The 23,102-nt window shown below is 35.9% G+C and overlaps 1 protein-coding gene across 2 annotated transcripts in view; it reads right to left on the minus strand.

The window, feature by feature from the left end:
• LOC128238963 (transmembrane protein 135-like) overlaps nt 1–23,102 on the minus strand; it is a 107,134-nt gene that overhangs the window by 38,956 nt on the left and 45,076 nt on the right. For both annotated transcript variants that reach the window (XM_052955331.1, XM_052955332.1), the window contains exon 6: nt 903–949. In XM_052955331.1, the coding sequence (XP_052811291.1) occupies nt 903–949 (47 nt within the window). The remainder of the gene's footprint in view (nt 1–902; nt 950–23,102) is intronic.

Consider the following 23,102-nt stretch of genomic DNA (forward strand, 5'->3'; position numbering starts at 1 on the left):
GTGTCTAGACAATTCAAATTAGGTCAGACCTGAAATGTATTTGAATGTTAATTAGACCAATTTTAAAAGTCCTCTCATCAACTAAGGGGAGTAACTCAATCTGAATGAAACCTTTATGATTATTGTAAAAGAACAACAAAAAGAGGTCATCCAAAATGGCAGTAAATAATACAATTATAAATACCTTATAATACAGATGTTAGAAATGGAAATCAGATTTTAGCTCTCACAATGGTAGAATGCAATGGGAAGGAAGGTTACAACTATTTGGATTTTAACAGTATTTTTTTAAATGGTCCACCAATAGCTAAGGAACATAACCTGATTACTTGAAATATTATAAGTACTGTAAGTACCCTTTTAAATGGTGTACCAACAGCTAAGGGACATGACTCAGTTACTTGAAATATTACAAGTACTGTGAATACACTTTTAAATGGTGTACCAACAGCTAAGGGACATAACCCAATTACTTGAAATATTACAAGTACTGTGAGTGCACTTTTAAATGGTGTTCCAATAGCTAAGGGACATAACCCAATTACTTGAAATATTACAAGTACTGTGAATACACTTTTAAATGGTGTACCAACAGCTAAGGGACATAACCCAATTACTTAATATATTACAAGTACTGTAAGTACCCTTTTAAATGGTGTACCAACAGCTAAGGGACATGACTCAGTTACTTGAAATATTACAAGTACTGTGAATACACTTTTAAATGGTGTACCAACAGCTAAGGGTTCATGACCCAATTACTTAAAATATTACAAGTATTATGAGTACACTTATAAATGGTGTACCAACAGCTTAGGGACATGACCCAATTACTTGAAAGTACTGTAAGTGAGTACATTCTTAAATTGTGAACTAACAACTAAGGGACATAATCCACTTACTTGAAATAATACAAGTAAATAGCTGTTGCCACACTGAACATCAGAACCTGAAAAATACAAACACGTTGAACATGATATATCAAATAAGAAAGAATTACAAAATAAATCCTGTTATAACAAATTAATCAGTTACTGAAATTGAAACAGAGCAAATGTATTTACTTTCAAACTTTACATTCATGGGATTAAAGCTGCACTCACCCTAGACTGACAGTTTTTACACTATTTTTTGGTCTCAGAATCAGCTGATTTTGACACCAATTCAGTCATATAAGATTACTCACAATAGAACAGATCTCAATTGAAAGAAAGTTGTACCTTCGAGAAAAAGGCCGAAAATTTCAATTTTATTTAAAGCGTTAGTAATGCTTATAGCCATAAAACATCAATTTTCTACCATAAATATCAAAAGCTTTAATCTTATCTTTAGTCAGCCTTCTTATAGCACTGGTTTCCAGTCATTTACACAAAAATTGGCTCATTCCAAGACAAAAAATAAAAAAAAGATGTCAAAACGGTCAATCTGTGATAGTGCAGCTTTAATTCCAGAATGAACCAAAACCTTCTATATATCATTGTCACGTGGCACATTCTGGCTTTAATTACACCATGCATTGTAAGGCACACTTAAGATTTCAACTGTTCTTTGACATACATAATTATTATGAATACAGAATGGACAAGTAAAACTATTGAACGCTTGAAAACCGTCAACAATAGAAACAGCCCTTGAACTCATGGATATAAGGTCTGGGTTGTCTGTGTTTTGATTTTTGTTTGTTTATTTGAGTTTATCAAGGTCTGTCCACACCCATTGGCTGCATTATGGCTTGACCCTGCCATGACGCCATCACTACTTAAATGGTGTTTAAATGCCATAAGTGACATGATAAAGAAGTGATAGTGATTGCAGTTAAATTCAGACATTGGAAGACTTAAAGAAACAGAATGAGATACAAGAGATCCAAGTGCGATACTCTTGCTCTTTGCGAAGAGACCTCTTGGTTCTTTAACATGCTTTGTGTAAAGCACCAATACACGGGATACAACTTCCCTGGGTTGAACCAGTACTGAGGACACCATTTTTTTCCGTACTACCCTTTTAATGCCAAGCGCTATGCAAGGGAGCTACTGCATGGCACCATATTTTAACGGCTTTAAACCACCGACCTTCAGCACCCCAAGGGAACGCTCTTCCACTGAGCTACCGGGGTGACCTTCAGCACCCCAAGGGAACGCTCTTCCACTGAGCTACCGGGGCAACCTTCAGCACCCCAAGGGAACGCTCTTCCACTGAGCATGGATAATACATGGGATAAAACTTTCCTGCTCTACCACTGAGCTACCGGGCGTTACTGTGTTCTGGTAAAAGGTGATTGTCACCACAACAACAGCACCACAAACAGATGCCAACTTGTCAGTTAAACATTGTCTTAAAAAACAACACATATCTTAGCAAGTTATGGGCCTATAATTGCTACAAATATGCCATATCATAATGGGTAACTGTGGTTCTTTGTGGTCTGGTAAAAAACTGATTTTCACTGCAACAATAGCACCACAAACAGATGCCAACTTGTCAATAATAGAAGGGTCACAAAACACATCAAATATCATAGCCAGTAAAACTTGGGACTAATTGCTCAAAATATGCCTTGTCATCATGATTATGTGAAACATAAGTTTCAAGTCAATAACTACCAATAACACTTTCCATGTTTATAATTATAATGGCCAGTACTCAATGATGACACCAAAACTATGACACTACCTCAACATTTTTTTCCCATTTGAAAAAACAAACAAACTAAAGAGAGCTGAAAACATAAGCTATTTACTACCTCTTAGACTATACGAATTGGCAACTCAGACAACCACTTTTATGCTTCTTGGGCGGTCAAATGACACTTGCCAAGCAAAACTCCCTCATATTTAGACAAAATAATCCATGTACATAATCAATGCTGTCTGACAATTAACAGCAGTTAAACAATGCTAATTGACGGTACATTCAAAACTATGGTATGGAGAAAGAAAAACAAACACTCGAAAATAGGATTTGGCACATAAAGCAAACAGAAATCTTTCAGAACCTCTATTACAAAACTGTTGAGAAAATAATATATTGACATAAAGCATATTGGTAAATCTTGAAAAAGCAAGTTTTGGCGGCTAAAACGGAAAGCCTTGTCAATAACAGGAAATAAACTGCAGACAATTATACCCATGGCGAGGGCTAAACAAATGGTGTCAAATTCAAACTTGATTGCCGAAAAAAAAGCAGAATCTTGTCATTCTGACAACAGAGTTTATGAACATTGTCATGTCTTGCACTTTAGTGATTTGCAGTTTTTTAAATGTCACAAACATTGTATGAAAGAAATGCTACTTCAAAATGTGACAATCGATTTATCAAACTTGGCCCGGAATATTTAAATAAATGGATTAACATACAGGCAATAATCATTATTGACACAGTCGCTACTATGCAAACTGTGCTTCGAACATTAACTGATTGGATTTTATGTTTTCTCTAAGCTCAGTGCCAAAGCCGATATATTTACTTTCAGCCCGATTTCTTCACTCTTGACACCTGTCAATCAAACGATAAAAACTGTAATCAGCTACTGCAGAATTGTTATGCATCGCTGTGGCAGGTATTAATAATTCATGTACTCCAGCTCTGTGATTGCAATAAATGATTCATAATTATAATGGTAATTGCAGATCTGCCTTCAGGTTGCAAGATACATTGTCACTGTATTCAAAGGATGTTGACTTGACAGTGAGTCTTTATTAAGAATTATTTTCAAAATTGATTTAGAGCAAAGTAATAATCGTCCCTTTTTGCATGTTTTTCTACCGAGTGAGTGCAAAGCTATTAACTTATATATAAGTCTGTAAATTTAGAACTTCAACACAAAGCATAAGCACTTAATGTTTTATTTTTTTATTTTTTTTGAGTAGGATTTTTTTCAAATCAAGTCAGGAAAATGTTTGTTTATTGTCGGATGTCAAATGCAAGTGCTGATCCATGATGTAACAGCACCTAAGGGGGTGCAACTTAAGACATGCAACCCTCTTCAAGAGGAACCTAAAAATCTAGCCCTGAATTAAATAAAATTATGGGGCTTAAAAATGGTATATATATTCTGGTATTATTTATGCATATATTTGTCGACAATTTGGGAAGGGGGTGTGGGGGTGGGCAGGGAGCCCAAGTATGTTATACATGAACCTTGATAACTCTTGATATAGTTCATCATTGAAACTAGGGTAGAAGATCACTTTGTGTGAAGTCATGGCTTTATGAATAGATTATCTGCCGTGTATACCAATAACAAAAATACAGTGCACAAAATACAACAGTTCTTAATGGCAATGATAATGATAATTCATTCCAAGGTATATTGAACTATAAAGGTACTCTATGTATTGATCCAGTACACATTTAAAATACAGTCACACATTTATAGCATATTCTGTGTTATTAAGCAATAAATTCCAACCTTCTCCCGTAAGAACTAGAAGATAACGCTGACGCAATAATAATGTAACATTTTAATAGTAATTTACTAATTGAAATTGGAATGTTAGTCGTAGGAAAAAAAATGCTTTGGGGTAGGGAATGAATGGTTTGCATGACATAATGAATAGAATGGAATGAAAAACAATTAGTGCAATCCATCTTTATAAACAATAATAATATCAATTAATAATTAATTTGATAAAGGACAAATTGTAAGATATATCAGGAGATCCATCCATTCAGCGTTCCTTGCGTCCTTCCACTTAAAATGATGATATCGGGCTGTCATTTAAAACATTATAAAACTCATCGCATTCAGTGATTCTTTTTTATGACGTATAAAAACAATAAATTTAATTGCAATAAAGTATAATGAATCTCATTGTTTTCCATGCGTTCCAATTAATATGATTGAAACAACAACTTAAATGTTTATTACAAACATGGAAAATGTCAAATGTCTATTGTCATGATTTTTTTTATGATTTTTTTTTATACATTAAAATCACTGTACAATCCATAACTTTCAGAGTACATTTCATACACTGCATTTAACCCCATATAGCAAATTAGATAGAGAACGAAAAAAACTTAAACAATACGCGGGATACAACAGTTCAGTGTTTTAAACACATAATAATCGTCTGCGTCCCTTTACAATATAGATCGGTCGAGCTATAAAGCGTGTAACTTTGTTTTAAGCGTATAAACTGTGTTTAAATAAAAATTATTGTTGAGGACATATTTCTATTTTTCACATATTTTCTACCAGTATTATGCCAGATATCTTCTTAAAACGCAAAACGTCGGCAACCACGGTACTTTCTTTTGTTTCATGTCATTCATACCATGGGACAATGGACTGACAAAATCTTGTTCTAATGAATATGCATGAGGCAGGGGAGACAACTCTTCTTCCAATGAATTTGCATATTACAATTAAATATTGTTCAATAACCTGGTCAATTGTAACCACAGCCCCCCCCCCCCCCCCAGGTCCGGGGCATAGTGGGGACTTTTACTTTCAGTCAAGCCAAGCCTGAGCAAAATCCCCGCCCTGCAGGGACGACCTACTGGTAAACCCCCCGCCAAATGCCCCCGCAACCCAGGGACCCTAGGTAAGGCCCATTCCCTGCTATGCTTGGCGCATAGACAAAACCACCGCATTCACCCAGCACTGCGGGGCCACCTGGAAGGTAAAAACACAGCCTATTTCCCCGGCTATCCCCTGTATACCCCTGGACCTGGGGGGGGGGGGGGGGGGGGGGGGGGCCGTTGTAACAACTGACTGGTGCATAATTGACATATACAATGGACAATGTCTAACATCATCTTTAAAAAGCATCACAATGTTTGTTAAAGACAGTTATTAATTTCAATTTCGCATACCTCAACAGCCACTTCCAACAATCAGTTTCAATTTCAAAGAGTTTCCTTTGTCATCGCAATTTCCTTTCTCATGTTATTAAAAGCTAATTATTAATTGGTCAGTTGAAGTGGAACCATAGCAAAATGAGCATGTAAGGATGCATTGTGGGTGTTTGACCTGCATCTTCAGATAATACTTTAGTTCCACCTGATACGTAAACACATATGCCAAATTGCTGACAGAAGGGTTTGTTCCTTTGAAGTATATTTGACTAGGTGTTATTTGGGCAGAGCTAAAAGCCACAATCATTCAATCCTTCCAAACCTTCAAAATTTAATGCTAAGTTCATTTGCAAAACAATTTAAGAAATAACAGAAGGAAATATCGCAATCTTAAATTTTTTAAAGGAATTCTGGTCTCAAGAAAGGTTTATAAGAGGCTTAGACTTCTGTTGAAAATGTTTTCAAAACCATTCATATCCATTTCAACCTACTTCTTGATAAGTTTAATGCAAATGTCCTGCAGAGAACAAAACCTTTAATACAAATGTAGAACTATAGCCTGAAATGGAAATCTCTCAAAATGAATCCTGAATTTGATCATGCCTGACAATGACAATAGGACTTTCTTCGTTCAAAAAAACAGATATGCTGATAAAAACTCCCGACCTTAGATCACAAGAGTTAGTATGACCCCTGAAGACCCCATGAAGCCTGTAGCTCCTGCCATGTTTCTTGGTAATAAAAATGTGAGTTGTGAGCTAATAATTATGATTTATGCCCCGCTTTTTAACAGTCAAACAATGGTTGAGTTTTCTCTTGAGTAACCACGAAAAACAGGCTCTAATGAATGTTTTTCATTACTTTAAATGAAGCGAAATAGCTGCTTCCACAGCACATGTTACTATAATTCAGAGAACCCAATTAGCAGAAAAGTGGGCTAACCAGTCATCCTCAGAGATTTAAAATGTGTGTGTTTTGCATTAGGGAGCTATATCAGTCAGTTAGACCAGTACCATAAGGGAGCCCACCCACAAATAAAGTAGTTCTCTAAGGCTACATATATTAACAATAAAGTGTTAAATTTTTTACCTGGTTGGACCCATTTTATATTTGGTTATCATGCAGTTGAAAAGTTAATTTCTTGCTGGTTATATAATGTCACCTTAGTGCAAGAACTCAATATCTGCTTCTATATCTATATGCAGTTATTGAGTTATTGCACTAAGGTGACATTTAATTTATTATTATGTACTTACGACCTATAATTATGTAAAATAAATGATTAAAAATACATTAACACTAAAATAAACCACACAAACACGTCGTCAAGTATATTATCTTAAACGATTTGGCGTAACACTTTCACCAGTAGATATAAACAAAATTTAACTAGAGCTGTCACAGGAGTGACGAATACCCCCAAATGCCGCCTGGACACAGGAATGGCAAACCATTCCTTTGAAAAGAGGCCATAACTCCAAGGTTACTGCACACTGCATCTTCTTTTATCATGCATGTATTATTTGTCCGGAAACCGTTTTTCTATTATCAACAGTGCACAAAAACCTTTACTCCACTGGCCCTATTTTCAATCACAAGCATTGTCTTCACAAAGGCTGCCTATACAGCAAGTTTCATCACAATATCTCATGCCCAATTAAAGTTATGAAGCAGAAACCATTTTTCTATTTTTAGTAACAGTGACCTTGACCTTGGCCCCACCAGCCCCAATATGGAACTTGACCTGTATCTTCTGATGTTACACCTGTGTACCAAAAAATGTTCAAATCTGTCAAGCTTTTCATGAGTTATCGTCCGGAAACCATTTTTCTATTTTTAGTAACAGTGACCTTGACCCCACCAGCCCCAATATCGAACTTGACCTGTATCTTCTGATGTTACACCTGTGTACAAAAAAATGTTCAAATCTGTCAAGCTTTTCATGAGTTATCGTCCGGAAACCATTTTTCTATTTTTAGTAACAGTGACCTTGACCCCACCAGCCCCAATATCGAACTTGATCTGTATCTTCTGATGTTACACCTGTGTATCAAAAATTGTTCAAATCCGTTTAGCCTTTCATGAGTTATCGTCCAGACACCGTTTTTCTTTTTTTTAGTAACAGTGATCTTGACCTTGGCCCCACCAGCCCCAATATCGAACTTGACCTGTATCTTCTGATGTTACCCCTGTGTACCAAAATTTTTTCAAATCTGTCAAGCCTTTCATGAGTTATTGTCCGGAAACCGTTTTTCTATTTTTAGTAACAGTGACCTTGACCTTGGCCCCACCAGCCCCAATATCGAACTTGACCTGTATCTTCTGATGTTAAACATGTGTACCAAAATTTTTTCCAAATCTGTCAAGCCTTTCATGAGTTATTGTCCGGAAACCGTTTTTCTATTTTTAGTAACAGTGACCTTGACCTTGGCCCCACCAGCCCCAATATCGAACTTGACCTGTATCTTCTGATGTTACACCTGTGTACCAAAAATTGTTCAAATCTGTCTAGCCGTTCATGAGTTATCGTCCGGAAACCATGAAAACCGACAGACCGACCGACCGATAGACAGACAGACAGACCGACCGACAGACCGACCGACCGACCGACCAACTGACAAGTTCACTCCTATATACCCCCTCAAACTTCGTTTGTTGGGGTATAAAAATACATTACACATATAAGTACATTAAACAGTAAGTAATTACAGTTTGTATATCGTCTCTTTATTTGAACTTAATATGGACATAAAATTGCCTATTTTTATAGATATTTTTTAGATATTTAGATATAACATTTTTATATAGATATAAAGGACCGATTTCTTAAACTGAAGGTAAGCATCAATCCAGCTTGGCTCGATTTCCCTGAGGGTCAAGGTATTTTCGCCCATCCTTGGGACTTCCATCAAATGGGGTTTGACTGTATATCTCTACCCGCAAAACGTTCAAATGATACTATAGGATAACCTGAGCAGCATAAAGAACTCACATATTTGTGTATCAGACACCTTAATGCTTTCATTTCTGTGGCTTGCAGAAAAAAAGTTCCAGAAATGTGATTTATTCTCCATACCTAATCAGGAACAGCGATTTCAAGGTTTGGGCATAAATCAGAAATTTCGATGCAAGCGAATGGACCAAATGACAAACCATTAAAGTATGCCTTTAATACTACGATTTAATGACGCTGCCTATCACTGGAACTCTTTTATGGAATGTTCTCCATTTAAGGCATTAAGCCTGCCAATGAACTTGAATGCACTTGGAAGGTGCTTAACATTGATTTTGAATAAATATAATTTTTAGCGTCCTTCTGAGGTTTTTAAAACATTCTCTAGTGTATTATCTACCCTTATAACGGCCTTTACTGCGGAAACCATTATAGCCAGATTTTGCACCAAAGGTTATTGTAGCCAGAATTTTCACCAAAGGTTATTATGGCCAGATTTTGCACCATAGGTTATTATAGCCAGATTTTAAACCAAAGGTTATTATGGCCAGATTTTGCACCATAGGTTATTATAGCCAGATTTAAACCAAAGGTTATTATGGCCAGATTTTGCACCATAGGTTATTATGGCCAGATTTTGCACCATGGTTATTATAGCCATATTTTGCACCAAAGGTTATGGCCAGATTTTGCACCATGGTTATTATAGCCAGATTTTGCACCAAAGGTTATGGCCAGATTTTGCACCATGGTTATTATAGCCAGATTTTGCACCAAAGGTTATGGCCAGATTTTGCACCATGGTTATTATAGCCAGATTTTGCACCAAAGGTTATGGCCAGATTTTGCACCATGGTTATTATAGCCAGATTTTGCACCAAAGGTTATGGCCAGATTTTGCACCATGGTTATTATAGCCAGATTTTGCACCAAAGGCTATGGCCAGATTTTGCACCAAAGTCATGGCACAACATGCCACATTATAGCCAGATTTTGCACTGAGGTTGCAGCACACCATGCAGCATATAGCCAGATTTTGCACCAAAGGTTATGGCAAGATTTTGCACCGAAGTTGCAGCACACCATGCAGCATAAAGCCAGATTTTGCACCAATGGTTATGGCCAGGTTTTGCACCGTAGTTGCAGCACAACATGCAGAATATAGCCAGATTTTGCACCAAAGGTTATATATATGGCCAGATTTTGCACCAAGGATGCAGCACACCATGCAGCATACAGCCAGATTTTGCATTGAAATTACTGCAGATACCTTAAAAGCCAGTTCTTGTACTAAAATTGACACGAATACCATTATAGCCAGTTTTTGCAACAAAGACTAGCAGATAGCCTTAAAATCATATCTTAGAAAAATTGCATCTTTGCATGCAGATAGTTTGTAGCTAAGTGCAGTAATGAATGAGTAAAGAAGATCGAAACCTGCAGTGAGTTTCTACTTATATTTCGATCCCCACAGAAAATACATCCGGATAGCTTGAATAACGATTTCATTGTGCTGAATCTATACATGTATAGACCTAATAACTATCCAGGGTAAAATGTGGCTTATAGTGTCAAGCAGTATCCACGAAAAAGTCTTTTATGGTGTATGTTAGAAAAAGGAAAAATCCATCATCTTATTATAACTAAGTTCATATTATAGTGTTTTAGCCAGGAATTAAAAAGGGAAGGGTAGGCCAAAAAAAGGGCAGGGTGGGCCCAAATAGGGGCATGGTGATTTCTTAAATGGGAAAACAATGCGCACAATATTAGCTTTGTTTTACTGTAAAACGATCATGTACCTTATCAAAGTACATGCATGTTCATGCACACATTGTAGTAATATCCCTACAGAATACTCTTAATTCTTCTTTCTTGTTCATTTTCACTTCAGACACTTTCTTTACCATCTTGGGTTGTTGTCACCAGGGCTCTCATAAGGCTGATTTTTTGGGGAGAAGTCACTTCTCCCGCCAGTCAAATTAGGGAGAAGTGGGGAGACTTTAAGGAGAAGAGATACTTATCGTAAAACCTGAGATTAATATTGTGCCATGCCACAAAACATTAAATTTAGATTTAATTTGATTCTCCTTTTACTAGATGGAATGTTAAAAAAGTGGGGTTTTTTGGCCTATCAAAAGTGTACTTGTCTTGAGTCTCCTTTTTGCAATGTAAAGTTTACCTCCAAAAAGCATCTGAATTAAGAACAAAGACATTTAAAAAAATACCAAATTAAGCTGAGATTGGGCGTTATATAGAGTATCTGGGGTGTGGGGGCATTTGGCCAGAGTTTAACCATCAGTTCGTCCCCGCAGGGCGGGGATTTTACCCGGGGTTGGCAGGACCGAAAGTCAAAGTCCAGGCTATTCCCCGGACCTGTGGGGCCGTGGTTACAATTGACTGGTGCATTATATATGAAGTTTTTAAAAACATTTAAGTGCAGGGGGCGAATCTTGTTTTGGTACAATCAAGATAGGGTACGAATGTCACATTCAGCTTTGCTGTTGTTTACTTGTCTTTGGTTAAATAAATTTCAATATGCTGACATTTTAAAACAAAATGACATTTAAAATCTCTATCCTTCATGAAAAACTCACTAATACTTAATAATAGAACTAGAAAATTTAGAAATAAACTAATATTCTAATTAGAGAAAGTTACGCCCTAAAAGTATTTCATTGGTTAATGTCGCCATTTCCTAATCTGTCACAGATCAGTGTGTGCTAAGGCACATGACCATCATCACTGCAGGTCTGATTAACGGTAATTCACGCTTATAATCAGGGTGCTAACAACGTAACTTTGTGATAAACAACGATCTGAATGGCCAAAAGGGCGCAAGGAGGCGGGAAAAATATGACAGGGGGTGTAAAAAGGGGCAAGGGGGCCGGGTAAAAAAAGGGCAGGGGGGGGGGCCACCCTTCCATTCCGCTTTAGCTAAAACACTATTATTATATATATCATCTTGGACCAATTGCTACAATACCCTTTTTTGTAGTATAATATAAAGCTGTGCTCAGCTTTCAGATGCACCTGTATTTTATCTTGCTCAATGATAAATTGAAGTTAATTTCAATTAAACAAAAAAGTTAAAATATATAAACATCCATTTTCACATAACTTGAGCATATGCTGACAATACATTGAAACAGTCAGCTGTTACAACCTGCAACATTAAATCATGAATTTAATGATTTTCGCATGAAATGAATGACACAATATGTCAAAGTTTTCTGACCCTTGCAAATTTTACAACTTCATTAAATTTCAAGAAAAACACATGGCAACTTTGAGGAAGCAGAATGCAAGCAGCTCCACCAGAATGCATTTCCCAGACTGCCTAAACGCCTTGCACGGTTAGAGCCCCACTGTTTTGCAGGAAGACGGTGTTTATCTGTTTGGTTGATATTAATGACTTTGTCTGAGGATCGGGACAAAACATTTGTGCCATCTCTCAAGATGCAAAAAAGGTGGAGACAAAATAGTTTCGGCAGGAACTCTACACCTTACATTCTTTTCGCTGATACAAAATGTCTGAAAGATAATTGTTTTAAGGAAAGCTATATAACACAACAGGCGAACTAAATTGTTTAATTATGTTGATCACTAGTTTAGAGAGGTCCAATTGATCACTAGTTTAGAGAGGACCCATATACATTTAGTTAGTATACACCGGGCCATTTTGAAGAACAGGGGAGATAACAATTAACAAGGAAGTAATAGGCTCAAACTGAGCCATTTTGAAGAACAGGGGAGATAACAATTAACAAGGAAGTAATAGGCTCAAACTGGGCCATTTTGAAGAACAGGGGAGATAACAATTAACCAGGTAGTAATGGGCTCAAACTGAGCCATTTTGAAGAACAAGGGAGATAACAATTAACAAGGTAGTAATGAGCTCAAACTGGGCCGTTTTGAAGAACAGGGGAGATAACAATTAACAAGGTAGTAATAGGCTCAAACTGGGCCATTTTGAAGAACAGGGGAGATAACAATTGACCAGGTAGTAATGGGCTCAAACTGAGCCATTTTGAAGAACAAGGGAGATAACAATTAACAAGGTAGTAATGAGCTCAAACTGGGCCGTTTTGAAGAACAGGGGAGATAACAATTAACAAGGTAGTAATGAGCTCAAACTGGGCCATTTTGAAGAACAGGGGAGATAACAATTAACGAGGTAGTAATAGGCTCAAACTGGGCCATTTTGAAGAACAGGGGAGATAACAATTAACAAGGTAGTAATGAGCTCAAACTGGGCCGTTTTGAAGAACAGGGGAGATAACAATTAACGAGATAGTAATAGGCTCAAACTGGGCCATTTTGAAGAACAGGGGAGATAACAATTAACAAGGTACTAATAGGCTCAAACTGGGCCATTTTGAAGAACAGGGGAGATAACAATTAACAAGGTAGTTATAGGCTCAAACTTGGCCATTTCGAAGATTAGGGGAGATAACAATTAACAAAGTAGTTAAATAAGCTCAAACTGGGCCATTTTGAAGAACAGGGGAGATAACAATTAACAAGGTATTATAGGCTCAAACTGGGCCATTTTGAAGAACAGGGGAGATAACAATTAACAAGGTAGTAATAGGCTCAAACTGGACCATTTTGAAGAACAGGGGAGATAACAATTAACAAGGTAGTAATAGGCTCAAACTGCAACCAGGTAGTAATAGGCTCAAACTGGGCCATTTTGAAGAAGAGGGGAGATAACAATCAACCAGATAGTAAACAGTCTTGTTTCTAACCTGGAAACAGACTCAATGGTGATTCCTTTTAACGTTAAGATGTCTTCACAATATCAAACTCAAATAAACGAGTATAAACTTTTTAATTCAAAATATAACATGTTATCCACACATATTGTAATATTTAATATTTTGCAATTCAATCTGAGCCTCTCCATGAAAATTGTCAAATAAGCTGATGGCTGTGATTCTGACACACAAAAATAAACATTAAGCCGACTTAACAATTTTAGTATGGGTTCAATTATTTATGCAGCCAATTATACATTTCTGTTATTATAAAGACTTCAGATATAAGCTCTAAAAAGCTAATTAACGACAAGTTCCCATCTCTGCAATCCTTCTGCACCGGTAGTTCTGTGGTTACATAGTGTGTGGCAAATGTTTCAATGTGGCAGCAGGGCAGGCCAGAGGAAGCACTCAACAGGGGGAGGCAGTCAACAGTTTCCCTGCCATCTATCAACACAGATATCATATCCCACAAATCAGGCTCCAACAATCTTTCCACCCTGATAAAATCCCTATAACATATACCTGCCCTCGCTGACAATTAATTACATTTCCATGTTGTTTTTTTCCTGAAACTTTACAGAAACATTTGCTTCGGAACTGTTGTCTGTCAGCAAGGATTATAAACAAAGAAACTCTAGCAGTATTGTTGCAGATTCTGTACATTTTTCATTGTAAATTGACACACACGATCCCATGCTGTGCCCAGGAAAACAGAAACAGGGTAAGGCAAACAATATTCTGACACATAGTTACATAATACTCCAATTACCTAATAATGGATCAGACAGATTTGAAATGCACTCGCCACTCTTGCTAAGAAACAAAAAATAACCCTGTAATGAATGAAGCACAAGACACATACATAAAAAGCAATTAGTGCCAATAAAAGAAAGCCACCCAATTAACGACTTTGTACTCTGGAAACACTCCCCCTCCCCGCAAGCATACTTTTACAATTTAGAACAATATATGCATCAAGCTTAAAAGCATTTTTGTTCATCAGTGCAATAACCATATTCACACTAAATAAGCCAACTTATTATTAGATAGAAGTTTAAGTACCAAGGTAAGAGTAAAGTAAAAGGATTTCTTGACCATAAAACTGGTCAAGGTTATATAATTATATTCTTCAAAGGCATTTCAGTTTTGCATGCATTCGACTGTGCAATTGTTTCTTTTTCTATTCCGGTCACCTCAATAAGAGATTATTAATTGGCGCCTGTCAGTTCAATTAAAACAAAATGTCTCTGACTCGTTATGGCATTTTACTTGAATTAATACTTTAGTTAGGAGCTGCTGCCAGCTAGCTGTCCTGTACATGTTGTTCCAATTAAGGTGAAAACTTTGGCGAACAAACAATTAAATGGTAGAGTTTAGATATGGGGGAAAAAAGCATGGGATATGTTTTAAAAATTAATAATAAAATTATTTTAATTTCAAATGAAATATAATTTTAGGGTCTGCGAAGGCGGCGTACATAAAAAATTGTCCCCCCTGCAGTTACGCTCCCTCTAACGCAAAATCCTGGATATGCCTATACTTTATAGCAAAAACTCAACATCTCTTCTCTTGACATCTGAAATGACATTGATCTTACATAAATTATGCTCTAAGCCAAAAATATGACACCAAATACTCCTGACAGGTATACCACCAAGGGTTTTAATTAATATCCTGTACTCAAAGTTATTCATAATATTACCCATAATCCACTCTGAATAAGCTGTTGACTGCTACATTTATGTAAGGGCAGTGGGTGGGGCATGATTTTACATATCATTAAAATGGGTATTAAATCAGCACCCTGTCATTAAGAGATGCCATGGTAGATGTGTCAAAATGTTGCATGTCAACTCGAATGATATGGACTAATATATGCCAAGGCATAAACCATCTCAAGGATTTAACTGTAGGGTTTTAGCTGATGAGTTTATATATGGAAGGATGCTTAGATGTATACCCTCTCCTTTTTCAGAAGCACCCATCTACCCTCATGAAAACCTTCATGGGTACCCTTCTGCTTTCATAGAATTCATTGACTGCCAAATATTTCTTATGTATTGTTTAAAACTAATAATTATTTTATAAATACATACTCACTTTACATATATGGCAGTTGAAATTTTAATAGTACATGTACTTCAATTAAACACAATTCCAATATTTTCTGCCAAGTTCATAATGTTCCTAATTCATAGCCAAACCCTAAACACCCTGTCCCTTTTCTGCAGCACCCTGTCCTTTTTAAATCCTGGCTAAAGTTACCCTTAACTCAGGGCTTACATTTAACTTGAACAATTTACGGAAAACAAGTGAAATAATGAGAGCCAGTGCTTGTCATTGTTCACTGTTGATCAGGGGACATAATTTGACAAATATCCTAGCAAGAGTTATCTCTTTTAACATTAAAATGTGCCTTTTGCTGTAGATTGATATAAGTACAATCGTGCTAAATTAAGGGTTTATAATTACAGGTTGCAACCAAGAATTCTTTCAAGATGTAAAAAACGCTAATGACAACAGGCTGAGTAACTAAAATCATGATTTTCTTGTTCAAAATACCAACAAAAATTACTAGCTAAAAATCTGCTTCAATCAAAATAAAACACTGTCAAGTCTGACTTATTTATTGTGATCATACAGCAAATTGTTATTTTTTTACCGGAAGGAAGTTGTCAGTAAAGTAACATAATGTATGCTTGCTATGTGCACAGAAATAAAAAAAATTCTCCTGAATCATGGTTTGAAACTTCTGACATGAATGTACACCCAATCAGTGTCACCTGACAGTCAAGACATACAATAATGAATATTATTTCCTTCGAACATGCAATGGGGTTTTGTAATTCTCTGGCCATGATAAAAAAACAGTCTTGAGTCTAGACTCAGACTAAGAAAAGCACTTTTATTATACTTAAAAATAGTGTTGGGAATCGGTTCCAATTTTACAATCGATAATCGGTTCCACTCAAGTAACCGATTATCGATAGTACAATCGTTTTTTAAAAATACTAAATAAAACCTAAAGTGAAGTTTTATTCATGCACATTATTAAACTCTTAATCATTATATGCATATATGTTATGTCTATGATTGAAGTAATTAAGTGTTATATAAAAAATAGTTCATTTTTACTTGCTCATTGTTGCTTTCATCTGCCATTTTGTTAAAGATAACATCTGAACACTTACTTATATTTTTTTTTTTAATTTTTTTTTGATGATCGCTTATAACCAAATACAATCGATTATTGCCAATTTCAGGCCCAACCAATCGATTTTCGATTATAATCAATCATCGGAACATCACTACTTAAAAATATACATTTTTTTCAATTTGTTTTACAAAAATACAGGTAAGAAATTGAGCTATCTAAAGTAGTATGACAAATTATCAAATATCATCATCAAAACTCAACTAGAAGGAAAGAGTTACAATGAAATGAAGATTTAAAAAATTTGCAGTTTTTGTCCTCTTGAGGTCTGGGGCCATGATTACGAACAGTCTCAAGTCCAAGTCTAGACTCAGACTCAGACTCAGAAAAGCTTTTTTTATAAAGGAACATATTTATTTCATTACTTTTACAAAAATGTATGTTAATAAAGGTAAAACATTCAAATATCAATATATTTCAGTATATTTTACCATCAATACTCTAATAGAAGGAAAGTAACAATGAAATGAAGTTTTGCCATAATGAGTCTGAACTCAGACTTGAGACTGTTCGTAATCTCTGCCCCTGAACTCTGAGACTTGAGACTGGTCATAATCATGGACCCAGAAATCTAAGGTTTGAGCCATTCTTGACAAACTGTTTGCAGTGGAACAACCCACTTCTGATTCAGAGGAACAGTAGGTTGGGATTTTCTTAATGCTAAATGATAGCTTACAAGAAACAACGGAAAAATGATACAATGAAAAATGTTGCCAACTCCAGTGGTAAAATCAAATTTTAAGAAGACTGTAGAGCAAGGCTTATACATGTCCTGTTTCTCAGTCAAACAAGGGGCATTACTGAACTATAACAAATGACAGAGTGATTGCCCTTGTTTACACATATTTGCATGGCAAAGAGTTATTGCCCTTGTGTACACATATTTTCATTATATAGAGTTATTGGACTTGTACACACATATTTGCATTATATAGAGAAATGGATATAAGAAAATGAAAATAGCAAAAAATGAGTGATAAATAAATAGCATTTTCTTTGTGAATCAGTCAAGCCATTGCTAACAAACTGTTTTTTAAGACAGCCTTGATATATTTTTGGCTCCCGACATGCCAGGCTCCAGATATCTTCATGTTTCAGAATCTAGCATCAAAATATTTGACAGTTCCGACTAAGGAATGCATCATAGCCTCAGAAAACATACACAAACACATGTTCCTGTGGCCCGCTGATGGTTTCCAGAATCGGTTGGTGCTGGGCTGGTGGGCTTCTACATGGTTACGGCATCTTATACCAACTTCCTTTATCCATTCATCACATCATATCTTGAGTTATATATTATCTAGCTATAATTTATATTGAGAGCTTGTCAGTTTTTTTTGTATACTTAAGGATTGAATGATTAAGTACTGCGAATCATCAGTGTTTGAAATCATTTGGCCAGTACACAGTTAGTGTGTGGTAATCAATTCACTGACATATTTTTTTTTATCCATAGATGAATGGTTAATTTAAAACATTTTACGTTTATATTTGACTTTTTCAAATATTTCCTGAGAATAGTTCAATTATAATGGGGTAAAATATTACACTTTAATTTTTTTTTATACACCTCAAATTCCATTCCTTAAATGAACTGCCTTTCAGCAATTGCAAACATTTTTCAGGATATGTTCGGATCGTGAATCATTTAAAAGTGATTTGAAGTGATTGATTTTTTCCCATGTTCTTGTGATGTAAATTGATAAACTATATCCGGTTTAACAGTTACTTGTCGTTCTATTTAGAGAATGGGAGAGAAAGAATTACTGTAAGGTTTTCAAAAATGAAATGAAGAATTTTTTAACAATTCCAGAAAGATAATATGAATTACTGGTGTATATATAAAGAAAGAATTGCTCCACACACTCTAACCAGCCCAACTGCGTTCATATCCCTAATAATGACATCAGCCCTGCAATTCATTCCTTAAATAAAACTTAGTTTAAATTTGGCTGTTTCAACAGCCGCAGCAGCATCAATGACTGCATGGCACATACATTCAACAGCAATAAAACTCAATTACACCTTTCACTATCATCATTTCTGTATTTCCAGAGAATTATTCTGAAGATGTTGTACTCACGAGAGAACGTATATGGATATGCGTGCAACTAAGAAGTGGAAATTTATGACGATAAAACAAAACTACCATTTAGTTTTATGCAGCAGAAATTAAAGATACAGAATTGATGCATAAGATCAAAGCACTGTGAACATCATAATACATTGTGACTTTCTACACGAGATTGTTACATACTGATGCATGCAATCATTCAATATATCAAAAGTTTTGCATCACACTTTTTGTATCAAGAATATAAAAGTGCAGATATTCAAATAACGTTAATGTCCTATAGGATGCACCGGGTATGTGTCTTTTAAAGAACATATTTCTATTTGAACCATTTTTCCCCATTCAGTTAAAATATGTTATAAATCAGCTCAATTTGATGATCAGTCATATCAAAACTAGAAATGTGTCCATAGGACACGGATGCCCCCACTTCGATTTTTTGTCACAGAAAATAAGCCATAATGATTATTCAGGATAATCTGCACATATAGGATAAGTTGAGTTGAGTTGGGTTTTACGGCATCGCAAGACTGTATAGGTTATATGGCGCCATTCAGGCAGGAAAAAACTTGTTGGATCCACATTGGACACATACTTTTCAAGAATTAGATTGGAAACATATATTTTTGAAGTATTTTTGGCAAAAAAGGGCCGTAACTCCTAAATGACTAAAGCGATTTCCATGACTATCGAACTTGATCAAGATATTATGGTCACAAACATGTGTTTAAAGTTTGGTGAGGATTGGACAAACAGTTTTCAAGAATTAGATTGGAAACATATATTTTTGAAGTATTTTTGGCAAAAAAAGGGCCGTAACTCCTAAATGACTAAAGCGATTTCCATGACTATCGAACTTGATCAAGATATTATGGTCACAAACATGTGTTTAAAGTTTGGTGAGGATTGGACAAACGGTTTTCAAGAATTAGATCAGAAACAATCTTCGGGACGTACGTACGTACAGACAGACAGACGTACGTACGGACAAGGGCAACCCTATATGCCGCCACTTTGTGGGGGCATAATAATCATGAATATTAAATATTAACTATGCTTGTCACAAAAATATCAACTAAAAGGAAGTGGGGTCAAAAGCCTGCCACTGACCAATCAGTGATCGGTATCCGCTACAGCATACTGTATACAATCCCGGCAAGTAATTTTATAAAATGGTCCACTATAAACACACAACTTTTGGCAAGAATGAGAAATGTTTTGCTCCATTTTCAACATAGGTGGTGTGTAACCTAAATTATATGAAAAGGTATGTGTTTATATGGATTAGGTCCCCTTCCTAAGTGCATTTTTCACTACAAATAGTGGCGTTGATGTATGCATTTCATCTGAACAAAGTAATTTTTAAGTTTAGACTTAAATAAGCCTTTTTCAAAATAAAGAATCAGAAAATAAACACCAAGAAAAGTCCCCTGATGTGCCTAGTAGAGCATGCGCATCTAATAGAACATTTACGGTAGTAAATTATTGCTAACATTGTATTATAATATGTTTGATCATTAGTAAGATATGACACTTTTAACAACTTTCATAATTAAATAAAAAAAGGTTCATTATCCTCAAAGTAATTCATTAAACTTTGCATTGTAATTGTTCAATGATATTACAAAACATCTTTAATCATCATTTAGTTTGGATGCTTTAAATTGTTTTGTGATTAAATAAAAGTAAAATTGTAATTTGTCTGTGACGTTTTGCAGTCAAAATACAATGCATAACCAAGACCCATAAGCAGATCTTGAGCATATTTTTAGTTATGGCTTAAGATTAAAACTTTTAACAACGACAACAACGGCAATGCCAGCAAACACCAAGGCTTTCAAGATACTGAATCATTCAAAATCAGACCAGTAAAATAAAAATAAAATGTTTCTCCCATCTTCAAATAATTCACAAACACTTCATTGAGTGACACCACACCCACAGTAACCAAATACCCAGGACATTTTTCATCACTTTCTCACACCACATAATGATTAATGGTAACATGAGAAATGGTTGACATTAATTCTAAAAGGGAAATGTCAAAATTCCTGAAAAATCATTCTGATAATGTGATCTGGACTGTGTATTTTGACAAGTGAATGTAACTGCTGGAGATAGTATGCCAACCAGATGGGCGAGCAATAGACTGGCAACCCAACAAAATGGCGTGAGATAGACCGGCAACAAAATGGGTGGGACATAGACTGGCAACCAAACAAGATGGTGAGATATAGACTGGCAACCCTAGTTGTATCTTGACAAGTGAATGTATAACTGCTGGAGATAGTATGCCAACCAGATGGGCGAGCAATAGACTGGCAACCCAACAAGATGTTGAGATATAGACTGGCAACCTAAGTTGTATTTTGACAAGTGAATGTAACTGCTGGAGATGGTAGACTGGAAACCAGATGGGTGAGAGTAGACTGACTGGCAACCCAACAAAATGGCATGAGATAGACTGGCAACAAGATGGGTGAGAGATAGACTGGCAACCCAAAAAGATGGGTGAGAGATATACTGGCAACCTAACAAGATGGGTGAGAGATAGACTGGCAACCCAATAAGATGGTGAGAGATAGACTGGCAACCGAACAAGATGGTGAGATATAGACTGGCAACCCAACAAAATGGTGAGAGATAGACTGGCAACCAAAAAAGATGGCGTGAGATAAAGACTGACAACCCAAGATGGTGAGATAGACTCGCAACCCAACAAGATGGTGAAATATAGACTGGCAACCCAACAAGATGATAAGAGATAGTCTGGCAACCTACCATGATGAGGAGGGATAGACTGGCAACCCAACAAAATGGTGTGAGATAGACTGGCAACTCAACAAGATGGTGTGAGATAGACTGGCAACTCAACAAGATGGTGAGAGATAGACTGGCAACCTACCATGATGATGAGAGATAGTCTGGCAACCAAATAAGATGCTGAGAGATAGACTGGCAACCCAACAAGATGGTGGGGTACAGACTGGCAACCCTAGTTGTGTTCAATATCAAAGTTTTGAATCTTATGTGCCATTTAAAAAGATTGAAATGGATGTTTGGATACTGTGCTTGTCCATGTAGCTTCTTTTTCAAAATTTGCCAACCCTCAGCGAACTGTTCAGAACTTCAGATTGTTGTAAAAGTTTACAATGTTGTTAACCGCATCATAGTGAAAGTTCAAAGATGACCAAATTGATGATGTGCTTATGTTTAAATTTAGCACGAACAGCTGAAACATTTGTCTCAAAACTTGCCTCTAAAAAGAACTCATGCAGCAGAACACACAAATAGCCATGTCCATGGAACTTCCAGAGTAGTTGGGATTTGAAAGCTAACAACATTATGATGTTTTAAACTTAAATAAAGTTGTGAACAACTGGGTCAATGTATGATGAAATGGTAGACATTGAACAAGATAAATTAGATTGATTGGCAATCATTGTGTGAGCAAGATTCAGATTAAGGCAGGTGCATATTAACACATTTAACTGATTGTTTATAAAAGAAATTAAACCATCACAGTTTTTTTCAACATAACCATCACAAAAATTTTAATTTCCTAAATATGTTTTTCTGGACAAAAAAACATCCACGTCAGCAGGTATCATATACAAACTGGTCCGTAAACAAGAACAGTTTAATGTCATATAAATCATGTCTTAAACACAGAAACCAGATTTGAAAAACTGTTAGGAACATCATAATGCTTATCTGCATACACACAACACATTTTGCAAAATTTTCCTTTTTTTACTTTCACAGTGTTCAGGTCTTGTATTAAATCTTTAAGAGCAAGAAAGGATCCGGCAGCTGTATTCCTTCCGGCTTCTGCATTCTCTGCAGACTCGTTACCATGGCTGACAGGCCAATGATATAAGTTCTGCGTCCAAATTCATTAACATCTTGAATCTGAGTTTAAAGACTTAAGACTTGAAGCTGCGAATCTTAACTTCATTGTAAAATTCTTCTGTGGAAAGCATGAATGGTTAAAATGTGACACATATGTTACAGATGACATGTTTCATATTTTACACATCTTTTGTAAAAAGTATCTGTATTAATGATATTTTGTTGCATTTCGAAAGTTTCGCTGTTTTTGTGCCAGAGTCTACTCAAAATGTTATTGATCATTGGCTCTGGGGCCATGATTACAAATAGTCTAATGTCCATCAGTAACAGACTCAAGTGGCAAAACTGCAAATCCTCATATGATTGTAACTTACTTTCTAGGTGAGTATTGATGATTAAATAATTTTCATGAATTTTACTACTATTTGAAATTATTCGATAATTTTT

The sequence above is a fragment of the Mya arenaria genome, chromosome 6, assembly GCF_026914265.1.
Source record: "Mya arenaria isolate MELC-2E11 chromosome 6, ASM2691426v1".
Classification (NCBI taxonomy): domain Eukaryota; kingdom Metazoa; phylum Mollusca; class Bivalvia; order Myida; family Myidae; genus Mya; species Mya arenaria.